Source organism: Anoplopoma fimbria, chromosome 12, assembly GCF_027596085.1.
Source record: "Anoplopoma fimbria isolate UVic2021 breed Golden Eagle Sablefish chromosome 12, Afim_UVic_2022, whole genome shotgun sequence".
NCBI classification, from domain to species: domain Eukaryota; kingdom Metazoa; phylum Chordata; class Actinopteri; order Perciformes; family Anoplopomatidae; genus Anoplopoma; species Anoplopoma fimbria.
This window is the reverse complement of record NC_072460.1, coordinates 14,427,176-14,451,807: the sequence shown is the minus strand read 5'-3', so window position 1 is coordinate 14,451,807 and position 24,632 is coordinate 14,427,176. Positions and strand designations below refer to the sequence as shown.

Genomic DNA, 24,632 nt, shown 5'->3' with positions numbered 1-24,632 from the left:
CCCATATAGGTAAACAGACTCCATTTGATGTGAAATTGGTGAATTTCCACTAACATTCACTGATAATTACTTAGAAAGGTTTGCTCATTGTAGAGCTTTATAGATTACCCATTAACCTGCAGTGACGCTTTCTTCTCTTTAGGGACACAATGACTCTGGTCTTCCTGTTGGGCCAGATTGGCTAAATTTAAGAGTTAAGACGGAACTCAACTGGATCAATTTTTCTTCACTCACCCTCCTCCTAACTGTTGTCCTTCTGGACAAGGTGCACACCAGCCACCCTCCCCCTGAGGATCACCACTGAATTCAAAATACAAAAACAGACGTATAACATATTCTACATACAGTTTTGTAGCTGCAGTTTTCTGATTGCTTCTCTTCTGAAGTTAACACACCGAGTGGAACCATGAAAGATCGAGAGTGATTCAGGCAGTGACAGAATTCAGCTGGAACTGTGTTATGGACTCTGACAATTCTTTATACTGCTTTCTATAAAAATCTTGAGAAGGAAAGCTCGCAATTCTGCAAAGGACATTTAACTCCTAGGGTTTAAACAGATATTAACATTCTGTATTCACATTTCTTGGTAATGATATTCATTACAGACAATAACTGACAAACAGCTTTTGCGTCAAGTGAAAAGTGGAAACAACTGAGGCCAACCGTGATTTTCTGATATGAAACTGTGATACAAATCAAAGACTGTTAGCCATATGCCTTTTGTTAGCTCTGTGTGCTCTATATTGCTAACATGAAAAAAAAAACACACCTTCTGTGTGTGTGGTGGTTGCAGCTATTCCCCTGACCTGCACATGGAGAACAATGGAGAGACATGCACACACTGTACACACAAACACAGGCACAGCCACACATACACACACATATCCACGTGCCTGTGAATGGTTCTCTTTTATCCCAGAGTGCAGAGTGTTTTTTTGTGATGGAGCAAAACAATGTCAGGGGAAGGCTGAATATGCCAGTATTTGTTCTGTGTTATTCTGTGCTGTCTTAAACATGACCCATGTAAAGAGATTACGAGTTGTACTGTCTTTATTTTGGAGGAGCTGCAGTCTGTTTTCATTCAATTACTGAGAGAATGATATTCATTTATGTTTTGGAGAATATCTAGGTCCAATTACAGAATTTATTCAACAGGATAAAGGTGAAATAAGGGCAGTAGGATACAAGATCAAGTGATTTCTGTGCTTTTACACTATAAAAATGTGATTCTGTGCATGACAAAAATGATAGTTACATTAGAAATAGTGTAATCATTCAATGTTAATCTCATTTCCCAAGATAATCTGATTTTTAGCATCTATAAATATGCTGATGACATTGCTGTTGAATTGAAATTGTTTAAGTGTTTCCCATGCAGAGCCATATCCAGTGACAGTGTTTTCCTAGTGAAAAACGTTCGCAGTCCTTTACGTGGCTGGTATGGAAACAACAGAAGTATCCACCTAATTGTGCTGAGCAGACGAGACAAGGCAACCCCTCTGTAACAGAGTGACTGGGCAAATTATTTATAAGATTATACTGCCTCTATTTGTAAACATCAATGCAATAGACAGATAATATTGAAAAATAAAATACACTTTTTCTATCTGACCGATTTAATAACTGCAACATCATCAGGGATTTATAATTGGCTTGGAAAATAAATGATGATTCCCAATTTCAAGACATTAATGCCACACATTAGGCTTCATGGCTAAACCCTAAAGAGAACTGAACTGTGTATGAGTCCAGTGGAAAACTTCATATCATCTCTCTGCAGCAGGAGGTAAATATTAACATTCTAACAGAGGTTTACAGCCATCACACTGTCATCCTGTGTATGAGCAAGTGTGCTTTATTGCTCCAGTGAGCCAACCAGCTTGCTAATAACTCTGCCACCTCTCTAGGCTATTGTGTGTCCACGAATACCAAACCGCCTTTCTTTAAGGCTATTGGAAATGTGTATAATAGTTGTAGACCCCAGATGTTTATCAGTGTAGCACAATAAGTGATCATTCTTTCCCCCTTTTAAACTATTTATATTTCTGGCTCCTTGCTTCTTCTTTTTTTTTCTCTGGCTTTACTACTAAAAATGTTTGTTAAAGATATCTGGCTGAAAGATATCTCTCTATGATGTCATCAAAGCTCCCCACAAGCCATGTTGCTACACCAGGACATTTCCATAGCAACAAGATGAAGAGAATGGCCATATGGAACAGACTCAGCCTTTTTAAGGTGCACTGAAGGGATCCAGCTGTCTGTAATAATTTCATCAGTGTTTTTGTGCACAAGACTTCTGAGAAGGGCGATTGTGGTCAGTGCGTCATTTTGTGGGTCTTGGAGAGGGTCAGGGTATTGCCCAGGTAGATAAGGGCCCTCACAATGATGGGATTCCATCTGAAGCGGAGATGCGGCTGTCAACATAATACGATTGCAGAGCTAAATATCAGCAAAAGCTAATGACTAAAGGATATTCTAACATCTTTAGGAAGTTAGAATGACTTTGAACCTCCAATAAAACATTTTTTATTTTGTTTTGGGGGCACTTGGGGGCTGCAAAACAAGGTGTAAACACAACATTGACATATGATCAGCTTTAAGTTGATTTGGCAAACGGTCTCTTATTTACACATCCAGCGTGGAACAACACTATCATTCATTTGCAGTTGTGTGTGCTGCTAAACGCTCAACTGTGTTCACCAGCTGTTTGGCTCGGCTCAGCAACAACTAGTAAACAGTGAGAGTGAAACAAAACAGTTCACTCTTTCTTCATTTTGAAATAAATACAAATTGATTAAATATTTCCCTAATACACAAAACATGATTTAAGATAAGACACACCTGCCACCTACAATGCATTTTTCATTGTGACTTTCAGTTGTGTGTTATTTCCATGTTCAGTAGCAGAGCCATACCATTGGTAGGTGGGGAAGGATGGTTGCTAAGGGTGATGATGCTGTTGCTAGAGCTTCTGATTAATTCTGGATGCTGATTGGCTGATCAGCTACAGTTTCCAGCCATAAGCTGAGTAGACAAGGTGAGGCTGCCCTTTCCAGACATATGTATTATACGTAAACAAAACAATCTCAGACTCAAACACATGTAGGCGCAAAAACTAAAAACATTCAAAACAATATCTGCAGCTGTTCAGACCCAAAATGACATATCAGATATTCTTTCTAGATGTTTGAGGAGTGATCTGCTGTCAGTCATCTCATTCTTTGCTGTCAAAGCAAACAGATGGGGGAGAGGGTGATCGTGTGAAACAGAGAGAGAGATGCTGCTGTGCTCTACTGGATGACTCATCACTCTGTCACTGTGACCTTTATCTGCTACCCTCTCAACCTCTATTGCCCCATTTCCTCCATTTATTTTCATTTTCATCTTCTGAACACCTCTAAGTTCTTTTCCTGCTGACTATGTTCCTCTCCTCACTTGCTCCTCGACTGAACCTCTTCTCTGTGACGCAATAATCTCTTCCTGACGTCGTTCCAACCTTTTCCTTCCTTTTCTGTGCTCCCTTGCGTCGTCTGGTACTGTCAAAATCATGCCTGTGGGGTAAGGTGTTGCCGTCCTCAAGGAGGCTCTGGTTTGCTCTGACACGGCGTTGCCACAAGTCGCTGTCAAGTAAGACACACACACACCACCGACAGAATGGCAGCTGACTGTGGCTCATATACATTAGCTGATGATTTGATTGAACTGACTAGACGGGCAGCACTTAACTGCTGCTTGCAGTGTGGGATGAAAACACTTGTTTGGGGGAGATTTCCGTACTGCCACTGCACATCATTCAATGAGCGTTTCAAAGCATGCTGCTAAGCCTCATTGTAAAGGAGATCCCTGCATATGGCAAACATACGCAGCTGTGCATACTCATGCAGTATAGATATCATTCATATATACACTCAAGTTTCCTCCCTAAGCTAAGCCACACCTCCAGACATTGATTTTTTTCCCCTTGTTTTCGAAAGCTTTCAGAACAACAGAAAGTGAAACCACATCCAGAATCGATAATAGAGTACTCTACTCCAAAGGTGAGGACATATCTCATCATGAAAGCAGTGATCCTGATCAGCCTCAACAGGCAGGTAGAGAACTTCCAAGGTCGATCTCTAAATATAGAGGGACCCCAGAGGGATACATGCAGGGAGAGAGATGAGTGAGGGGAAAAAATGAAGGATGAAGAGACAAAAAAAGCTGATGTGTTAATTAAGTTTCTTGGATCATTGTCATAGAGGACAATGCCTGTTGTGAGGGTGCTATTTTAATGCCTACACACAAGAATTAATAAGGAGTAGAATCAGGATTTCCATTACATTACAGTCATTTAGCAAACGCTTTTATCCAAAGCGACTTACAATCAGTAGTATATTACATATCATTCACCCATTCACACACTGATGACAGGCTACCATGCAAGGTGCCACCATCAGACTCTAACTAACATTCATGTAACATCCAGTCCACACCGATGGCAAGCCTTCGGGAGCAACTTGGGGTTAAGTGTCTTGCCCAAGGCCACATCGACTGCCGAAGCCGGGTATCGAACCACCGATCCTCTGATTGGAGAACTACCTTGCTCTCCACTACGCCACAGCCGCCCCGCTCCATGTGTTCAGAGTGAAATAAAAGGTAAACGGCTCATTGTTTTGGATCTATAAAGAAAACATGGAGTCAGTATGACTTTGTGTAAATGTGAGCGTCAGTGTGTGTAAACGTTCTAGTCGTGACTGCATGCACATGCCAATACATTATGGCTATTACATCTGTATATGCGTGAGTGTGTTGTGAGTGAGTGATCACCTGCTGCAGCACCAGCAGAGGTCATCGGAGACAGAGCCCCTCCCCTGCAGTCTGCTGTCATAAGTTGGATCATCGCCCTCCTCTCTCCTTCACCCTGTCTGTTATTCACAATCATCATCCCTCTCTCAAGTCCACATATTCTGCTGCATAAAAAAGGGTGGAGATTTTAGCTGAGCAGGTGTGCTGACTCACACTCTGACACACAATTATGCTGATCATCTCACATTATATCTCAACTGAGCTATTTGTGAAATTGATCATTGTGATGGATCAAAAACTCCTTTACTCTCAGTAGATTGATTGAATGTGTTTTTAACATGGGAATATTTGGTTCTGTGCACATTGTGAAGTTCTGGGAACTCCCTGCACTTTACTGTTGTCCTAACCATCCTTATTCCATCCACATGTCAGCCTAGACATTTTGAATGAAAGGAATTCAATATGTTTCATTCAATGAAAAGGTCCTTTGACATGATTACAGGAAGCCATGTGGGGTTGTTAGTTGGAAAGCATTCTTAAGTTTCTTTATGAGGTTCCAACTGGTCTGCTCGGCTGAATACAAAACAGAATCAATGGGCACATTCTGCTGAGACTTGGCACAAACTGAAGGTTAGAGGGAACTGGAAACAGAATTGAGGATCTAAGATGGTTGAAGGATAAATGGCCCTCAAAGCTCTAGATCAACTGTGTGCAAGGGAAATAAAGTCAGTAGCCTTCTGTATACTATAGATCAGGGGTTTTCAAACACTAAGGGGCCCCCTCAGACAACATCATGACAGCTGTGCTCAAACACCAAAATGTATATTTAAAAATATATAATTATGTAATCCGTTGCTCCTATAGTATGATTATTATTATTATTATTATTATTATTATTATTATTATTCTTTGTCTTACGTCTATTTGGTAAATAGGAAGCATGTGGTTATGGATTCAGTGAGTTATGAAGTGGGCCACAACTTTCTTTTTTATGCAATATTTGTTTACGTTTTGGCAGCATTAAAAGTACGCCTCATTAGCCATTAGCCATTTCTGTTTGGCTGTACAGTATTCTATAACTGGATTACTTTTATACCAAAGAAAAGGTGAAAATGTTATGAATAGCAGGCAAGTTCTGAAGGTGTTATTTAAGGTGGTTTTTTACCACAAATTGTGGCTATCAGGCTTTAGGGGTTTAAGTCTTTCTGTCTTATTACAGCTGTCCCTGGATTCACTTTTCTCTTAAATATATCAGACATATTGTCTCTGCAGTATTTGCAAAACATTCAATGCCAGTGTTATTCTATTGTTTTCTTGTCAGTTTTTCTCCTGGGTGGCAGCTAGTTTGGATATAATAGGGCTAGAGAAAAGAGTGTGGTCATGATTATGAACACTGAATTCTAACATGAAATGTGATGTGAACTTTGCCAGTGTATGCAAATTCAAAGTAGTTACAAGAATAAAGTAAAGCATAAATCATCAGAGAATGACTCACCTGTCCCCCAACCCCAACTAACTCAATCCCATATCCCATGCTCTATGTGCCCTCATCTCCATTCTGCTATGGGAAGAATCATTACAATTGTGACATCCAGCATTGGATATTGGTGGCCAGGCTCTTAGCAGCCATCCATTTAGAAATTTGCCTTCTTCATTTACATTCACGGACGATAAGGATTTAAGAGTTCCTGGAGATCAATCAGTGTGCTTATTTTAAGTGTCAATAGCTCATTGAGACCTTCAGCTCTGTGCAGAGTGGGTTACTGCTGCACTCCCCCTGGTCTTAAGTCATCATCTTAATCAGTATTTTGACATTTTCATTCGCGAAGGATTGCAAAACATGATCAACCTGTCCTTGGGAAATAGAAATTGCAGAGCAAGGAGAACACATGGGGGACGACATGTGAAATTTCTCTTGTATTCTTTAGGGAGTTGCGTCTCTTATTTCTTTCATGTTCATGTGATTCCCACTCTCTACCTGAAGACATATCACTTTTAAGCAGTGGAGGAAAAAAGGGAAGGAAAGACACTACATTACACTAAATAATTTGACTATATTATTTGTATTACTTTTATGATTGCATTAAAAGCTGTTAGCATCAGTCCTGTGCGGGTATGTGTGTGTGTGTGTGTGTGTGTGTGTGTGTGTGTGTGTGTGTGTGTGTGTGTGTGTGTGTGTGTGTGTGTGTGTGTGTGTGTGTGTGTGTGTGTGTGTGTGTGTGTGTGTGTGTGCCTGTGCTTAACAGGTCTGGGCAGAAATTAGTGGCCTGTGATACAGTATGCATGTCTATTAACGGTCAGGGCATAATCAGTGACACATGACAAACTGCTGGAGCCTGCCTTTGTATTCTATTATCATACATTGAGGACCTCACAGGGGGTAGACACCCATAGAGTTCAACTTGTGGGTTCTACAACCATGAGCCCATACTGTACTGTAATATATTTAAAACCAAAGTTACAACGCACACAGAAAAACATGCACACATATAGGTTATCCTTAAACAGACAAAGAGGCACTGCCGGCAGTTATTCACAACTGTGCCCCTAGTCAAGCGCTCATACCATGAGATACAGGAAAATAAAGAATAAAAAGAATCAATTGGAGTAGTTAAGGCAGGTGCTTTGGTGTTCTGCTCAAACAGGACATGCACAGGTACTGCAGCTGCTGGCTCATTCTTCCTAATACCCTCAATTCATTGCTGTCCTTTCACTTCAGAGGAATATTTTTGTATTTCTATACTTTTTTTTTTCTTGACAGTCCTCAAAGAAAACACACAGTTCGTATTCTTTTAAGTCATTTTCTTTCTATCTTTTGGGCTGGATCAAATTTGCTGTGTGGACATGTTTTGATGAAAACCGTTACCACCCGGTGGTGGGCGATGCTTCCCCTTTAATGTGGAGCGGCGAGGACAAGAGTGTCGGGGAAGGAGGGTTGGGGGGGGGCAGGGAGATGGGGCGAGGCGCGCATGAAGATCTTAGTATGCGCTGCGATGCCGGCTGCAGCCCACGCATCTCAACTATGGTGAATTATGGTGAAAAATGAGAGACATGGGAAGAGGCGGCAGCTCAACAACAGTTGGTCGTGATGAGGTGACACATCCGATTGGCAGATTAGTCAAACAAGGGAAGAAGAACAGCTATGAAGAAACGGACTCACGGACCCAAGGCACCTTTTAAGAGGAGACAAACTGGATAAAAATACATGCGTCTGCGCACCAAGAGAACCAGGGTGAATTCCTGCATGCCATTGATCTGAAATATATGCTGTAGTCCGACAGATAACTATAGCTATAGCTATGCTGCTTTGTTTAGTGCATGGAGTCTGTTGTGGCTGTCCACGATCAACACTGCAAATGGCTTGAGCATGACTGGCACCTGCCAATCCAAACTAACTCACTCGCGCTTGCCATTCAACTACAGCAGAGTCATTTAATGTTTGAACATCCCAGTGCATGAACTTGGCTGTTTTGTCTCCAAAAATAGATTTGCACCTATGAAAAACGCCCTCAGAGGACTGCGTTTTTTCCATGGAATGGGTTGCGAATTTAAGCCTCCATTTGTTACTAATATGCATCATCGGTTTATTCATATGGATATTCCCCATCAGAAAAAAAAAAAGAGGGTGGAGTTTACGTGGAGATGAGTTAAAAGAACTAACATTTTAACGAGCTAAAGATAAATATGGAATAACCTTCAGGAGGAATACGGACCTGTTTGGAGATCAAACAGGTGATTTCGCTTTAGATGAGATCTGCCATGGGAGCCACCGAGCAGACATACTGACACCAACGCCTCCCGCCGCCTCCCTTCCCCGATAAGTCTGTGCAGTTATCACAGGATCACCTGCGTTGTTACAGGCGGCAGCGTATTCTTCTGAAGAGGGGGGCGTCATGTGCTGCTGATGCCAAACATTTTTAGATTTGCTCACTTTATCCCCACCACACCACCACAACCCCCTCCCCTCCCCACCAGCTTCAACCTGTAGCCTTAGCTGCATCACAACATGTAGACCATCTGCTGGTCACTGAGGCGAGGGAGGTGAGTCCCGCATCCTCACGCCTTGTCCCATCTTCCACTCCCGCGCCGATGCAGAGCCGGAGCTTGGGGCGATATATGGCCGGCAGAGAGGACCTGCTTTGACCGCTGGGGGCTCAATTGTTTTTGACCGAACACTTCTGCCGGGCGCATTACCACCAGAGGACACATTGTGAACAAGCATTACAAGCGTCAGTGCACATAGGTAGGACTTTTTTGGTTTTTAATTCAGATATTGTTGCTTTATCTACGAAATCACACATCTGTGGCTGTGTCTTTAAAGTACAATAGTGTGGCCTTAAATGGGTTCAGTCTCCAGAACTATACATCTTCATCCATGTTGCTTTTGTGCAGTGGCCTATGACATTTGAAGGATATTGTCAACTAACAGCTCTTTTGTAATGCAGTGGGATATGTCAACCTTGTGCCAAATATGCTCAAATATAATACTGATCATTTGATCAGTGATCTGATAAAGTTTTTCTCTGCTTCGGTAGGGAATGTATGTCTCATACAGACAGAGGAAATTCATCTCAGAGATTGTATAGAGCACTCAGCATATAATCAGATTTGGTGGTTGTAACTACACCCTGTGAGAGCTGATACAGTATTATTACTGGCTGGCATATTGATCCTGCAGTGTTCTCATATGAGCGAGAACTCATAACCTAATACACATAGACACGATGGAGCCAATGTGCTCAAGTGCCCCCCATCTCCTGCTTGTTATTTTCAACTGCCCTTCTCTTGCCATCTTTAAATAACATAGCATTTCTAGGAATTACTTACAAATTTAGTCATCCCAAGATGTTGCATTTAACAAATTATATAGATATAATACAGATATATATATACCAGTGTATACAAGTTTTTAAATATGCATGCTACAAATCTAAATTAACACTTTCTTGATCATTACCTTCAAAACATAACATGGAACACAATGGTTATAACAATAATAATGCAGTTTTTCTTCTGCTTTCTGTCCTGTAGCTCTTCGCAGGCAGATCTTCCTGTACCTGAAGCCACGAGCGCGTGGTGCCTTTATCTCCTTGTGGCCCGACGTGGCCCCACCCTGTCTGAAACCTGCAGGTCCCATCTTCCTCCGGCATGACGGTTGCTACCAGCGACCCTGCGGACGAGGCCGCAGCACATCCGGGTCAGCCTCACGACCTGTATGACCCAGAGCTGGATCACGAATGCTGCGAGAGGGTCGTAATCAACATCTCAGGCTTGCGCTTTGAGACGCAGCTCAAGACTCTCTCCCAGTTTCCGGAGACGCTGCTGGGGGATCCCAAGAAAAGGATGAGGTATTTTGATCCCCTCCGGAATGAGTACTTTTTTGACCGTAACCGACCGAGTTTTGATGCCATACTGTATTACTATCAATCAGGAGGGAGGCTGCGTCGGCCTGTTAACGTGACCCTAGACATTTTTTCTGAGGAGATCCGGTTTTATGAATTGGGTGAGGAGGCTATGGAAATCTTCAGGGAGGATGAAGGTTTCATAAAGGAAGAGGAGCGGCCTCTGCCAGAGAATGAGTTTCAGAGACAAGTGTGGTTGCTGTTCGAGTATCCAGAGAGCTCAGGTCCTGCGCGCATCATTGCCATCATCTCCGTCATGGTGATTCTTATCTCAATTGTCAGCTTCTGCCTGGAGACATTGCCAGTTTTCCGAAATGATGAGGAGGAGATGTACAATTATCCATTCCAGGCCATGTCCAACGCCACCTATACCTATGACAGCTCAGCTTATTTTAAAGACCCTTTCTTCATTGTGGAGACCCTCTGTATCATCTGGTTCTCTTTTGAATTCCTCGTTAGGTTCTTTGCCTGTCCCAGTAAAGCTGGATTTTTTGGCAACATCATGAACATCATTGATATTGTGGCAATCATCCCCTACTTTATCACCCTGGGTACAGAGCTAGCAGAGAGGCCAGAGGACGGCCAGGCAGGCCAGCAGGCTATGTCTTTGGCTATTCTCCGTGTCATTCGTCTAGTCCGAGTGTTTCGTATCTTTAAACTCTCACGTCACTCCAAGGGGCTCCAGATCTTGGGCCAGACTCTGAAGGCCAGTATGCGGGAGTTAGGCCTCCTCATCTTCTTCCTGTTCATCGGCGTGATCCTCTTCTCCAGTGCTGTCTACTTTGCAGAAGCAGACGAGCCAGATTCCCAGTTTAGCAGCATCCCTGAGGCCTTTTGGTGGGCAGTGGTTTCCATGACCACAGTGGGCTACGGAGACATGGTCCCAACAACTATTGGAGGAAAGATTGTGGGGTCTCTCTGCGCAATTGCCGGTGTGCTAACCATTGCCCTGCCTGTACCTGTGATTGTTTCAAACTTCAACTACTTCTACCACAGAGAGACCGAGGGCGAGGAACAGGCACAGTATCTGAATAGCCCAAGTGTGCCTAAGGCCAGCTCAGCTGACGATCTGAAGAAGAGTGGTCGGAGTGGCAGTGGGTCCACTCTCAGTAAATCTGACTATGTGGAGATCCAGGAGGCTGTGAACCACAGCACCGAGGACTTCAGACCAGAGGGCATAAAAACAGGAAACTGTACCCTGACCAACACTAACTATGTAAACATCACTAAGATGCGTACAGATGTATAATGTGAGCTACTGTACATGGTTAACTTCAGCTGGGGTCTGCAAGGGGAGGATTAAGGTGTGACTCCATGTATTGACAAACATATGGCGCCAGTATGGGAGACAAGAGCAGATGAGTGGGATTAACTTGGAAAAAGGCCAGTCAAGAGGACCTCTTGTTGTCTCACATCCTGTGGATCAGCGCATACCATAGAGCTGCCACCCGTCTTATTTAGGACATTGTCAGTGTCTGCATGGAGTTAGTCTTACCTATGTGACACTAGTCGCCCTGCTAGCAACAGTAGCCAAATAGTAGCCTTACCAGTAATAACCAATATTAACAGTGTAAAGGGACCACTAGTTTCTACCTTCTTGCTCAAACTGCCGCAGATAGAAGATGCAAAGTAACAACAATTTAGATCATTGTGACATTTATTTTTAAATGTAACCTAACTTATTAACTTGTGATTAAAAGCAGGCCATATTATCAGCATTCATGAGCAACTTTAATCTGCCGCTCTAACTGCCAAGGTCCTGACTCAAAACACAGTTACCAAAATCACAGCTCTTCTGTCAGGGGAAAACTGAAGTGAGAGAGAGACAGCGACACTAATACGCTTTTGGACCAATTGGTCCTTTGTTGCTTTCAGTATTAGAGAAAAAAACACTAGCATTTATCCCCTGGCCATCTTTAGATATTGTCCAGTACAAGCTAGTGGTTTCTGTAGAGACCAACAGATAGGTGATGTTCTGTGCTGTATTATGGGACCACAATAGCACACCTTTTTTTTCTGCCATTTTTCTTCAATGAAGCTCAAGTGGATTTACAGTAAGAACACTCTCACCAAGACTTTGCCTTTTTTTGTTTCCAGCCAATGTAGGCTAGCAGGTGGACAAAAGAAATGTCTCAGTAAACAGAATGAATGTTTATTTATTGTTCTGTATTAATTTGATGTATGTTTTTTTTTGTAATAATATGAATGTGTGCTTCTCATCTACATTTATCTTTGGTTAAGATTGCTTGATGTAGAAAGATACTGATTGTTTTCTCGGTGGCATTCTAAGTGAGTGCCTATTTCTCCATCCTCTTTACTTAACCTTAAAGTGTCTCTTTAGCCGCCACACTGGTGGTGTTCTCAGTTTTACACCACTGCCCAGCATAAATGTTGCTGTTCTTGACTTCTTAGCATTCCATGTTCGTAGAAATAGATTAAATGAGATTAAGGAGCAAACTATAATGAGATTTTAGTTTGTTGTTTTTTCAAAAAAAAAAAGTTTATGGCAGCAAAGTTAACTAGTTTTATGTATAAGGCTTTTATGGTACTGTACTAACTAAGACAGAGCACAGAGATCAACTCAAACTTATCGATGACAATTTTAAGGTCATCTTTTGTCATACCACCGATGCCATATTTGTGTTACTCAGTTTATTGTCACCCAGGAATCAATAAAGTATTCTGATTGCTGGATAAGTGGCAAGAAGCAATGGCAGCGTTTGAGTCTAACATTAGCTTGCTTGTGATATCCTGAAGCTCATTAGCGAAACTGGCAAAATATCTCTTACCTAATCAAACTCTCACACTTTTCCTCTTAAATAATTGGTCAAAATTAGTTAACTTTGCCTGCCTCTGGAACAAGTTCAACATGTTAATAGCTCAATTATTAGATCACCAAAGACAAATAATGCAGGACGAGGCTACGTGTCCTTCATCAGCTTTTTATCAAACATATACTCTGCTGTTGTAGGGCTGCATGTCCTTTGGAGTATTCAGTGTAGCATGAATTAGTATAAATAATATTTAAAAAGCAAATTGGCATCAATATATTCCTATATCTATACTTCTGCTTTTTGCAAAACTGTATGCTCTAGAAGTATATGTCATGCTTTGCATAAGCATCTTCATGCCATTGTTAACTGAAATATTGTCGAGTCCCAATCCATGGGAATTATTTACCAAGAGAGAGTTGCGTGTCCATGAGAACATTTAACTATTGCAAATGTATGGAGAAAGAAACAACAGGTTTGACATGAGAGGAAACAGGAAAAGTCCAAATCCACAATCCAGACTCCAGAACAGAGATAGATCAGGGATTTGCTCAACATTTCAGGCGTTAACTAATGCTAACTTAAGCTTTAAGGTCTTTATAGTCAGTTGCAGTCACAACCCAGTAACGGTGTCTTATAGTGAAAGCACAAAAACAGCTACTGTATCTGCCGCCTGCCAAGTGGATGCACAGATTCAAACAGTCAGTCGGGCCAACTTTTTGCCCAGCCAAGTGCATCATAATGCTCCAAGGGACTGTCTGAGTGCGCTTATCTCTGATATATAGCCCCATCACGCTTAGTGTGCAGTGTTGTCTATATGTGTGTCTGTCTGTGTGTATATGCGTGTGTGAAAAACAGAGAAAATGAAAGACACAAAGAGATTGTGAGTAATAGAGAGCATTTAGACTCAGACTTTAGCAGTTATCTGAAATACTCTTCTTCTTGACTCCGGGTCCAATGCTCTGTTTATTCTACTCCATCCTAGCACACTGTTTACAGCCTCTGTACATGTTCGACACATGCATAAAGTACATTAAACAAAGATAACTGAAAAGAATGTCCTGCCATACTCACTAGAGATGAGATCTTTGACCATGTGTTGACTTATGAGATAAGCTGCAGTATCAGCCAAGTACTGGGGATTGCAGGAAAGAGAGGAAAGGTTGGGAAGGAAAATACGATAATGAAAGTAAGATAAACACTGCCCACACCCTCTTTTGCTGTTTAAGCTGATGTGTACTTGTAACTGTTCTTGTGAACTGGAACACCTATGTGACTTTATGTGGCTTGAAAGCTTCGTCTGGACTTTCCACTCTCGTTACCGAGCACTATTGAAGTGACACTCTGTCAAGACAGAAAACCTTCTCTTGGAGTAACCAACAGCACGGCACATCAGGATCATCTGAACCAAGGAAAACACATCTTTGCTGTACTCCACATACAAGAGGACACTTGACACACACACACACACACACACACACACACACACACACACACACACACACACACACACACACACACACACACACACACACACACACACACACACACACACACACACACACACACACACACACACACACACATACACACACACACACACACACACACACCAGACATTTGGACACATACAGCCGGTGTACACACACACTGCCTGTGATGGTCACGTCTGCTGTCAGGACAGAAACCTATTGAACTTCAAGGCCACAAAAGTGAATGGTCTCAAACCCACTATTGGTGGTGAACACACGTAGCCATGTAAACAATGTATCTAAGAGTTACAGCTTCTTTGAATGATGTCTTGAAATGCCTAAAGCTTCAGCTTTAAAACAAGCTTCTGCCATGTATGGATTCCTGTGTAGCAGGGAGTCAAAGTGTATGCTTGCTGCATTAATCCGAGAAACTAAAGTTGTATATAAGTGAATTATCTACAGCCGTGGCCAAAAGTTTTGAGAACGACACAAGTATTGGTTTTCACAAAGTTTACTGCTTCAGTGTTTTTAGATCTTTTTGTCAGATGTTACTATGGTATACTGAAGTATAATTACAAGCATTTCATAAGTGTCAAAGGCTTTTATTGACAATTACATTAAGTTTATGCAAAGAGTCAATATTCGCAGTGTTGACCTTTTTTTTTCAAGACCTCTGCAATTTGCCCTGGCATGCTGTCAATTAACTTCTGGGCCACATCCTGACTGATGGCAGCCCATTCTTGCATAATCAATGCTTGGAGTTTGTCAGAATTTGTGGGTTTTTGTTTGTCCACCCGCCTCTTGAGGATTGACCACAAGTTCTCAATGAGATTAAGGTCTAGGGAGTTTCCTGGCCATCGACCCAAAATTTCGATGTTTTGTTCCCCGAGCCACTTAGTTATCACTTTTGCCGTATGGCGAGGTGCTCCATCATGCTGGAAAAGGCATTGTTCGTCACCAAACTGTTCTTGGATGGTTGGGAGAAGATGCTCTCGGAGGATGTTTTGGTACCATTCTTTATGGTACTGGCTGTGTTCTTAGGCAAAATTATGAGCGAGCCCACTCCCTTGGCTGAGAAGCAAACCCACACATGAATGGTCTCACATGCTTTACTGTTGGCATGACACAGGACTGATGGTAGCGCTCACCTTTTCTTCTCTGGACAAGCTTTTTTCCAGATGTCCCAAACAATCGGAAAGGGGATTCATCAGAGAAAATCACTTTACCTAAGTCCTCAGCAGTCCAATCCCTGTACCTTTTGCAGAATATCAGTCTGTCCCTGATGTTTTTCCTGGAGAGAAGTGGCTTCTTTGCTGTCCTTCTTGACCAGGCCATCCTCCAAAAGTCTTCGCCTCACTGTGCGTGCAGATGCACTCACACCTGCCTGCTGCTATTCCTGAGCAAGCTCTGCACTGGTGGTGCCCCGATCCCGCAGCTGAATCAACTTTAGGAGACGGTCCTGGCACTTGCCGGACTTTCTTGGGCGCCCTGAAGCCTTCTTCACAACAATTGAACCTCTCTCCTTGAAGTTCTTGATGATCCGATAAATGGTTGATTCAGGTGCAATCTTACTAGCAGCAATATCCTCGCCTGTGAAGCCCTTTTTGTGCAAAGCAATGATGATTGCACGTGTTTCCTTGCAGGTAACCAGGGTTAACAGAGGAAGAACAATGATTTCAAGCACCACCCTCCTTTTAAAGCTTCAAGTCTGTTATTCTAACTCAATCAGCATGAAAGAGTGATCTCCAGCCTTGTCCTCGTCAACACTCTCACCTGTGTTAACGAGAGAATCACTGACACGATGTCAGCTGGTCTTTTTGTGGCAGGGCTGAAATGCAGTGGAAATGTTTTTGGGGGGATTAAGTTCATTTTCATGGCAAAGAGGGATTTTGCAATTAATTACAATTCATCTGATCACTCTTCATAACATTCTGGAGTATATGCAAATTGCCATCATAAAAACTGAGGCAGCAGACTTTGTGAAAATGTATATTTGTGTCATTCTCAAAACGTTTGGCCAGTGATGTAGGTTTAATGCTCCAAGGATTAAGGATGGAAGTATATTAAGAAATCAAAAAGAAAATATAATTTCTATGAGAACTTTAACTTATTTGTGTCATCAGACACTGTATAAATGAACTGTTGTTTGTTTTTTTTCACTATGTTTTTCTATTTGAATGTTATTATTGGCTCACTCGGTGCAGGGGGTGAGGTTTGACTAAAATACACATGCAGGCCTTGGTCTAATAGATTCTCTCTGTACTGTCTTAATGAACCATGAAGCAAACTGTCAACTGTTACATAAAGGAAATATCTGAACGCTTGTCATGCCCTTCATGAGGACCTTCAGTGAATATAAACTGATTCATAGAAAATATTGATAGATAATTACTTTCATCATTCCATATAATTGTTAATTATATCATGATCATATCAATAATAACATCTCTATTATAACCTCAAGCTACTGTTGTGTCTTTCTCATGTGATTTAAAGGACCTTTTGTGAAGGCAAAAAGATGAACAGATTCACAATACTACAGTGCTAGTCGATTCAGATCAGTTTGTCTCAAAATGATATATTATGAAGCCAGCCCAAACCAGCTGATTTTTGTATCTATTATGTTTTTCAACTTTACAATATTCTTTGTAAGTCTGACATGCACAGAATTAAGCAGAAAATTATGTAAAAAGTGACTTTTTACATGAAATCTTACAACCTACTGTAGTTACTTTGTTAAAACTTATTTGGTGCTCTTTTAGCTAAAAAATGGGGGGATGACATATTTTTGTACACCAAACCCGGCAGCATGCCTCGACTGAATCCCTCAATCAAAAGCCAATTCGATTGTTTCATTGGATTTGGGATTTTCGCATGAAATAAGCTCTGTGGCAAACACAAGTTTATGATACTAAAACATTTTGTTCAGCAAGATGATCTTCCAAATGAACACCACTTTTATGATTATTAAGTGTGAATTCAATGGCCAGTTGTAAAAAGCTAATGTCAGTCTATAAACTAACTACACCACGGTCGCATCAAAGCTAGGGTAACAATAACCACTGACCCTAACCCCCTAACACTAACCCATCTCACCCAAGAAAACACTGAATTGGAGAAGAGGTGCAAAAATGCTAACTCATTTATGGGACTCATTCCTGCAGCACTCTATAAAGTAATGAGTAAGAAAACCTAGAGGTTAGATATACAATTTAGATTGATGAACGCATTACTGGACAGGCCGCTCTTGTGTCCATTACAGAAGGAATATTTGAATTGGCTATCGACCATCACCTCAATGGTTTTTATGTCTCTCCCTAAGTGAACCTTGTGCTCTGAGTAAGTCTCTATTTATAAAACCAGCAACAAGGAAAGTGAGGAAGAGAGAGGAGAGCAAAATGCTCTTGACTTGTGGTTCAACGTAGAGTGGGACGAGTACAAACAAACTCTGTTTCAGTGCCACTTCATAGACTTTTACACTTCCCCAGGAGCTGTATATGTTTTTATCTCTCCTCTCATTGTCTTATCCTTGCGCTCATATCGCTGCTATTGAGTTTCATCTCACTTACCCTCTCTATTATTTGACCCTCTCAGATTTAATTTCCCACACATTTTCTCTTGTGCTCATCGCTCTCCATCTCTGCCTCTCCACCAGTGCTAGGCACCAAAGTAATGCACAGCGGGTGATGTGATTCTCCTCTCAGACATATATTAGCAGTATTATGCTCCCTCTGGTTCACCTCAGTTGGCTGGGTTCCGGTATGTCAGCTAAGGAAAGTAGCCAGGCATCCTTCCAGACAACTGATGGGTATTGATCTACTGATTGCTGTTTGATTATCGACATATTCAACAGAAGCTTGGCTCAAGTTCTCTTTAAGCCAGCCAGACAGCCAATATTCCTGCATCCTGAAACTATATCGCATATCTGTGGGTTATCCCCCCCCCCACCCAGACCTCCCCTCCCGCTGCAGCCCCCATCGTCTGCACCCCCAACACCCCACCCCCACCCCCACTCCAACAACCTACAGATTACCCCCCCTCTCAATTAACCAGGTGAGGAAAGAACTGAAGAGAATAAAGGTGAGAAAAGCCATGGGTCCGGACGGCATCAGCTCAAGGCTCCTCAGATCCTGCGCAGACCAGCTGTGCAGGATAGTGGAGCACATCTTTAACTTGAGCTTGAAGCTGGGGAGGGTACCACAGCTATGGAAGACGTCCTGCGTGGTACCAGTCCCAAAGACCCCGGGGGCCAAGGACTTCAGCAGCTTCAGACCGGTGGCATTAACATCCCACCTGATGAAGACCCTGGAGCAGCTGGTCCTTGTGCACCTCCGCCCCCTGGTGATCTCATCTTGAACAATAAACTGGACTGGACTAATCATACAAATGCACTTTATAAAAAGGGTCAGAGCAGACTCTATCTGCTGAGGAGACTGAGGTCCTTTGGAGTGCAGGGAGCACTCCTGAGGACCTTTTTCAACTCTGTGGTGGCATCAGCCATTTCAACAAGCTTGTCAGGAAGGCCAGCAGTGTGCTGGGGTGTCCACTGGATACGGTGGAGGTGGTGGGAGACAGGAGGATGATGGCCAAGCTATCATCCCTGATGAACAACACCTCTCACCCCATGCGGGACACTCTGGCAGCTCTGTACAGCTCCTTCAGCCACCGGCTGCTTCACCCCCGGTGTGTGAAGGAGAGGTACCGCAGGTCCTTCCTTCCTGCTGCTGTCAGGCTGCACAACCAACTCTGCTCCCAGCAGACCACATGACACATGACAATAAAAACATGACAATAAAAACCTGTGCAATACAATACACTGTGCAATAATAGTTAAAATAGTTTTTCTGTCTGTAAATATAATATTTCAGTTATTGTTGTTTTTCTACTGTTTCTTATTGCTTATTTATAATCCTTTTTCTTTTCTTTTCATTTTTTTTTAATCTTGTCTTTCTTTTACTATGTCTCTTGTGTGCACTTTACTCTATGCTGCTGTAAGCCTGCAAATTTCCCCGCTGCGGGACTAATAAAGTATTATCTTATCTTATCTTATCTTATCTTATCCTTATCTTATCTTATCTTATCTTATCTTATCCCGTCTTACATTTTAGGTGAGGTTGTGCCCTGTTTTTGTCCTGACTTGCGTTTTTATTTTTGTCTAAAATATTTATTTAATGATTTAAAGTAGCCAGGAGAAAATGAGAAAATTAATGTGTTACCAATTCCTTTCACTGACCAATTCCTTTCACTGACCAATTCCTTTCATTTTAATGGGCACAAGAGCACTTTGTTTGCTGTATGAGGCAATACCCAAGAGACCAAGTGATTGCCTTACATGCTGTGAATATTTTTTCCTAGCAAAATGAGCTGATTTATAACCTAATACACTGCCCAGTTAATAGCCTGTCAACCTTAGCTTACTTTATAGCACTCCAGGTTCCATAGGGGAAGCCTGTGTACGTACTGCCTGCTTATTTTCCCTGTGTGTGTGTGTGAGTGAGTGAGTGAGAGAGTGTGTATGGAGGAGGGGAAACCCTTTTTATCCCTCCAGTCCCAACAGTGGAAGCCCTTTTTATTAACCTCCTCTATTAATAGCAGACACAGCATGTTTCCCTTATGTTTAAAGAGAATATCTCCTTCTTTCTTTGGATAGTTGAACAGCCAAAATAACTGCGTATATTGCATTTTTTATAGTAATTTTAAGTGTGGAGGACCAGATTTCTTTGGTGAAAAATATATATCAGATATATCAGATGATGCAAGGTTGAAATATGGAGTGCATAATAGAGGGGGTGGAGTGGGAGTGGGGTTAGACATTGGGTGGACCTATGAGAAAAGAAGGACAACACTGGGGAGTTTCAGCTTGTCAATGTGTTTAATGAGCTGAATTGATTTATGACTGTGGCCTACATTCTGTAGGCTGTTCTCCATCATATACCTTTACTTACAGCCAAACACAGCGTGTTTGGCTGTAACATTATCTTAGCTGTATCATATTATTTGAATATGTTCACATAAACCAAATAAAATAGAGTGAAGAATTTCAAGACAGTTTTTATAGATAATATAATATAATATATATTATTTTATCTTATTTCTGCTGTTGATTTTCAATCAGTCCAGTAGATATGGAGGACAATTCATAAATAAATTAATATATGACATACTATAAACTAAAGGGAAAACATTGCTATCTATATTCTCCTTTGTGCTGTATATTTACTCTACTGTATCTGTCTTTATCTCAGCCTGCAAATTAAGCAAGTGGAAGCAACACAAACACAAGGCACAGGTTAACATGTGGAGAGGATTGACAAGCTAGCCTAGCCTACCACACACACCTAGTGACCTTAACCCCTGACCTACCAACAAAAGTCCCTGCAGACCTTTCATAAATGAATAATAATCAGTTTCAATTCTTCAGATTACATTAACTACATAACTTATAGTGTTTTGAGAAGATATAAGTTAACATGTTGCTTTGATGGTTGTTTCTTACAGTAGTGTGGGCAGTATTCCTTGTATATTAAATATATGTTGGTAGGATGAGGGTTAAGAGAAAAAGACTGTGCATGATTAAATAAAGGAGTAAAGGAACACACTATGCGTCCTTTCTATTATAAATATTTCTGCATAATAAGAGCACCAGCTGTGTTTACATAGACTAATTTACTTGAGACATCCCCTGTGCAGGTTGCAATGAAAAATCCTATTTTGTGTGGGTATCAGAATACGAAGGACAAAAACATCCACTCAGCAGAAGAGTATTAATTAAAATATTGATAAAAAGGCATATCTTTAAAAAAATTCTTCCATTTCTTTTGGCTGAGTGGTCAGATGATGAAGGGTTTCCTTTAAAGTTGCCTGCCGTGCAGTTTGTGATTACCTTTTTGTCTTTATGGACCACATGATTTCACCTAGTAATTAACCCTTAAACAAACTCCTCCATTCATTCTCATATTGTTCTCCAATCTTCCCTCTAGTGTCCATGAGCAGGCCTGCAATTGTCTGTGTATACTAAACTAAGTTCCTTTACTGTCTCTACGTGCATTACTGGTAAGCTGTGCAACATGCTTTACACCCTTGATACTGTGTGTGTGTTTGTGTGTGTTTTTACCAAATTCACCCAAATCCTTTTTCTTATTTCCTTAAGAAAATAAATAACACATATTTTTTGTTTTGCTCCTCAATTTTTGTGGAAAAATAGTAGTTTTAGTTCTACCTTTCTTGTTTCATTACAGTGAAAATAAGTCAGCAGCTCTGCAACACAAAATAGGACTTTCAAAAGCCATTAGCAGCCTGGACACTCCACTACCACAAAAAATGTTTGTTTGTGGAGCCAAGTGCAATTATAGTCACCACAGTTAGGATACAGGCAAATGATACCCACTTCCTCTTCTCTCTGTAACTCCACAGACTCATTGCTCACAGACATGATATGGGGTCTTAAAATATCCATCCCGCATAAATAATTAATGAATTCAAAGACCACCTACAATCTTTCCTGGTCTCCATTTTCTTTTTCTGTTTTATCCATTTGTTCTCTGGTCCCTTTTGGTAATGTCTTTCTTTCTTTGGTGTGTTCTTACTCTACCATGTCTCAGGTTCAAGTTTGCATCGCAGTTTGAATTATCTTCTACCTGCAAGAATTCTGTAAAACACAGATTTGAAGATGTGGCCACACTGGACACACACACACACACACACCACACACACACACACACACACACACACACACACACACACACACACACACACACACACACACACACACACACACACACACACACACACACACACACACACACACACACACACACACACACACAAACAAACACACTAATGAGGTCTTTGTTTTTGTTCTTCATGCCTCTTAGTGTATTGATCAAGTATGCATCAGAAGTGGATTACTTAATGGGGTGGTGCTTGGAGAGCATTAGCAGTGACTTATAGTAAATGTTTCTCAAACTCAAGGGTTCATCGACTCTCCCTCCATTTGTCTGGTCTCCTGTGTTCAAACACCCAACCCAACAAGAAGATAGCTCTTTTTTTCATTTGAATTTAGCATTATAGTATCCTTCATTGCTAGTAAGAAAATCTGTAATATGGAAGGAGAGTACCCAGACCTTCACCTTCCACCTGCATCATCACTCCTCACTTATCAGCATCAAACATAGGAGAGGAGGCGTGAAACGCCATTAAGAATGAGGCTCAGTAAAGATGGTGGGTACTGGATCAATACAAAGTATGATTGAAAATTAGGCTTTTTATTCTCCTGTCAATAAATTAAAAAAACATAACTAGATGACACAAAACGAAAGAATAAACTGCAAACCTAATTCAACAGACTTTTCAGATTTAACAGATATTTCTCTTCCCTGTCGTTCGCCTTATCTTTGTAATTGCCTACCCCTACTCTCTTTGGCCTATTGTGACACAAAATGGTGAAAAATAGAGCACAAACAGAGCGTTGGCAGTAACAACTTTGGGAGGAAATTAAAATAAACACAGAACTGTGAGAGAAGAGAGAAGAGGAATATATTAGGCCTGTTGAGACATGTATGCTAGGCTTCATGGAAGAAAAGAGCTCTACTCATGAATATTAATTAAGATGGTGGAAACACACATAAACAGGCAGAATTATCCTGACTTGTGTGTCTGAGAAACTGTAAAACAGTGAGATAAATCTCGTAGAGTGTTTGATCTCTAAATAAGGGACTAGAAAAAAAATCAATAACACATTCCTAAATTGCAGGATGGACCAAAACTAATTTATGGATTTAAAAGAAAACTGTCCTTGAGACTAAATAAATGTAAGAAAACATCCAAAATAGCAAAAGAACATATTTGATAGAATGGTGGCATCAATAAAAAAATAAATATGGAACCAGGTCTCTTCATTTCAGATTTGAACAGTTTTGATAATTTTTTTACATAAATGATATGTGGCTATGCACTGTAAACTACAGATCCATGTCCATTTTACTGGAAAAACACCAACCACTCAGTATGGCTCGGGGAAACAGTTACATTTTTTTAAAGGAACATCGGGGCAAATTGCTTTGAAGAAAATTAGATGGGATACATTATAATCAATGTTTAAAAAAAATGGTGGGAAATAGTGCATCCTGGAAACTGACTTTAGACAGTTCACATTTACAAACCAAATCTATACAAACCAAAAACTTGAATTGAAGAACTAAGGCCTGGAAAGTAAACAAAGTGCAGTGCCACCAGAAGCCTGCAGAGGGAGGCCTATCCATTCAGTGCATGCTACTCTGTCAGAAGGGAGCCAGACAGTGGCACCCCCCCCCCCCCCCCTGAGTATGCTCTCAGGTCCAGGGGTCAACCAGAGGAAGCATCTGAGCCAGACACATCCATTTAAACAGTGATGATGGGGATTAATATGACAGCAATACAGTGAATCCCTCTTATTTAACCATGTGAAGTTTACCTTTTTGATATTCACTGCCTAGGTACTTACTAATAATATGCAATAGATAACAAAGTGGAATTGCAAAACTAAGTAAAAATTATTTGTGGAATGCAGGACAAAGAAGCATTAAAGTATGGTTTCACATTTTTTTCAAGTCCATCTCAAAACATCACGTGCACAGTCGTTTAAAGGGGAAACTCCACTGATTTAACAAATCAAAGTCTGTTTACAGGTCGTGGGGAGTAGTGCTGCATATGTGGGAAAAAAAAACTTCTGAAAATTTAGCTGCACAATAATATAATCAGCTTCATGCAACAGTATTGTGATTAGAAATGAAGAGAGACAGTTGTCAAGCCTGCTGGTGGTTAAGAGAGCATAAGGGGTAGTCCAGTCAGGGGTTAGGAAACAAGCCTTTTAAATCTCGTTAGTCTCTCTCTCTCTCTCTCTCTCTCTCTCTCTCTCTCTCCCTCTCTCTGTCTCTTCCCCTCGAGATAAAGCGACACAGCTTTGGTTGAAGGACTAAGAACAAACAGGGACTTTGCAAGCGGGGAATTGGCCAAATTAAACATAACCATGCTGCTGTTATATCACTCTCACATCTGGCCCCAGGGTGACTGGCCGGGGCACCTGCGCCGTGCCTGCTGTCGGTGCGGTCAGCCCGGGGCCGACTGGACGCGCTTTGCGGTGAGTGGGTACATTGCTCACTAATCATGAGCCCGGCATGGCCCGGAGCCTCGAACTTTCTCCGACAACGACCGGAAGTTTGTAG

At 41.4% G+C, this 24,632-nt stretch overlaps 1 protein-coding gene across 1 annotated transcript; it reads left to right on the top strand.

Moving 5' to 3' along the window:
• Positions 1 to 9,933: 9,933 nt before the first annotated feature.
• Positions 9,934 to 11,436, top strand: kcna2b (potassium voltage-gated channel, shaker-related subfamily, member 2b). Its single transcript, XM_054608497.1, has one exon. The coding sequence runs from the start codon at positions 9,934 to 9,936 to the stop codon at positions 11,434 to 11,436; it is 1,503 nt and encodes a 500-aa protein (XP_054464472.1).
• Positions 11,437 to 24,632: the final 13,196 nt, after the last annotated feature.

Coding starts and splice junctions, on each gene's coding strand:
- kcna2b (XM_054608497.1), top strand. CDS start 9,934: ATGACGGTTGCTACCAGCGACCCTGCGGACGAGGCCGCAGCACATCCG.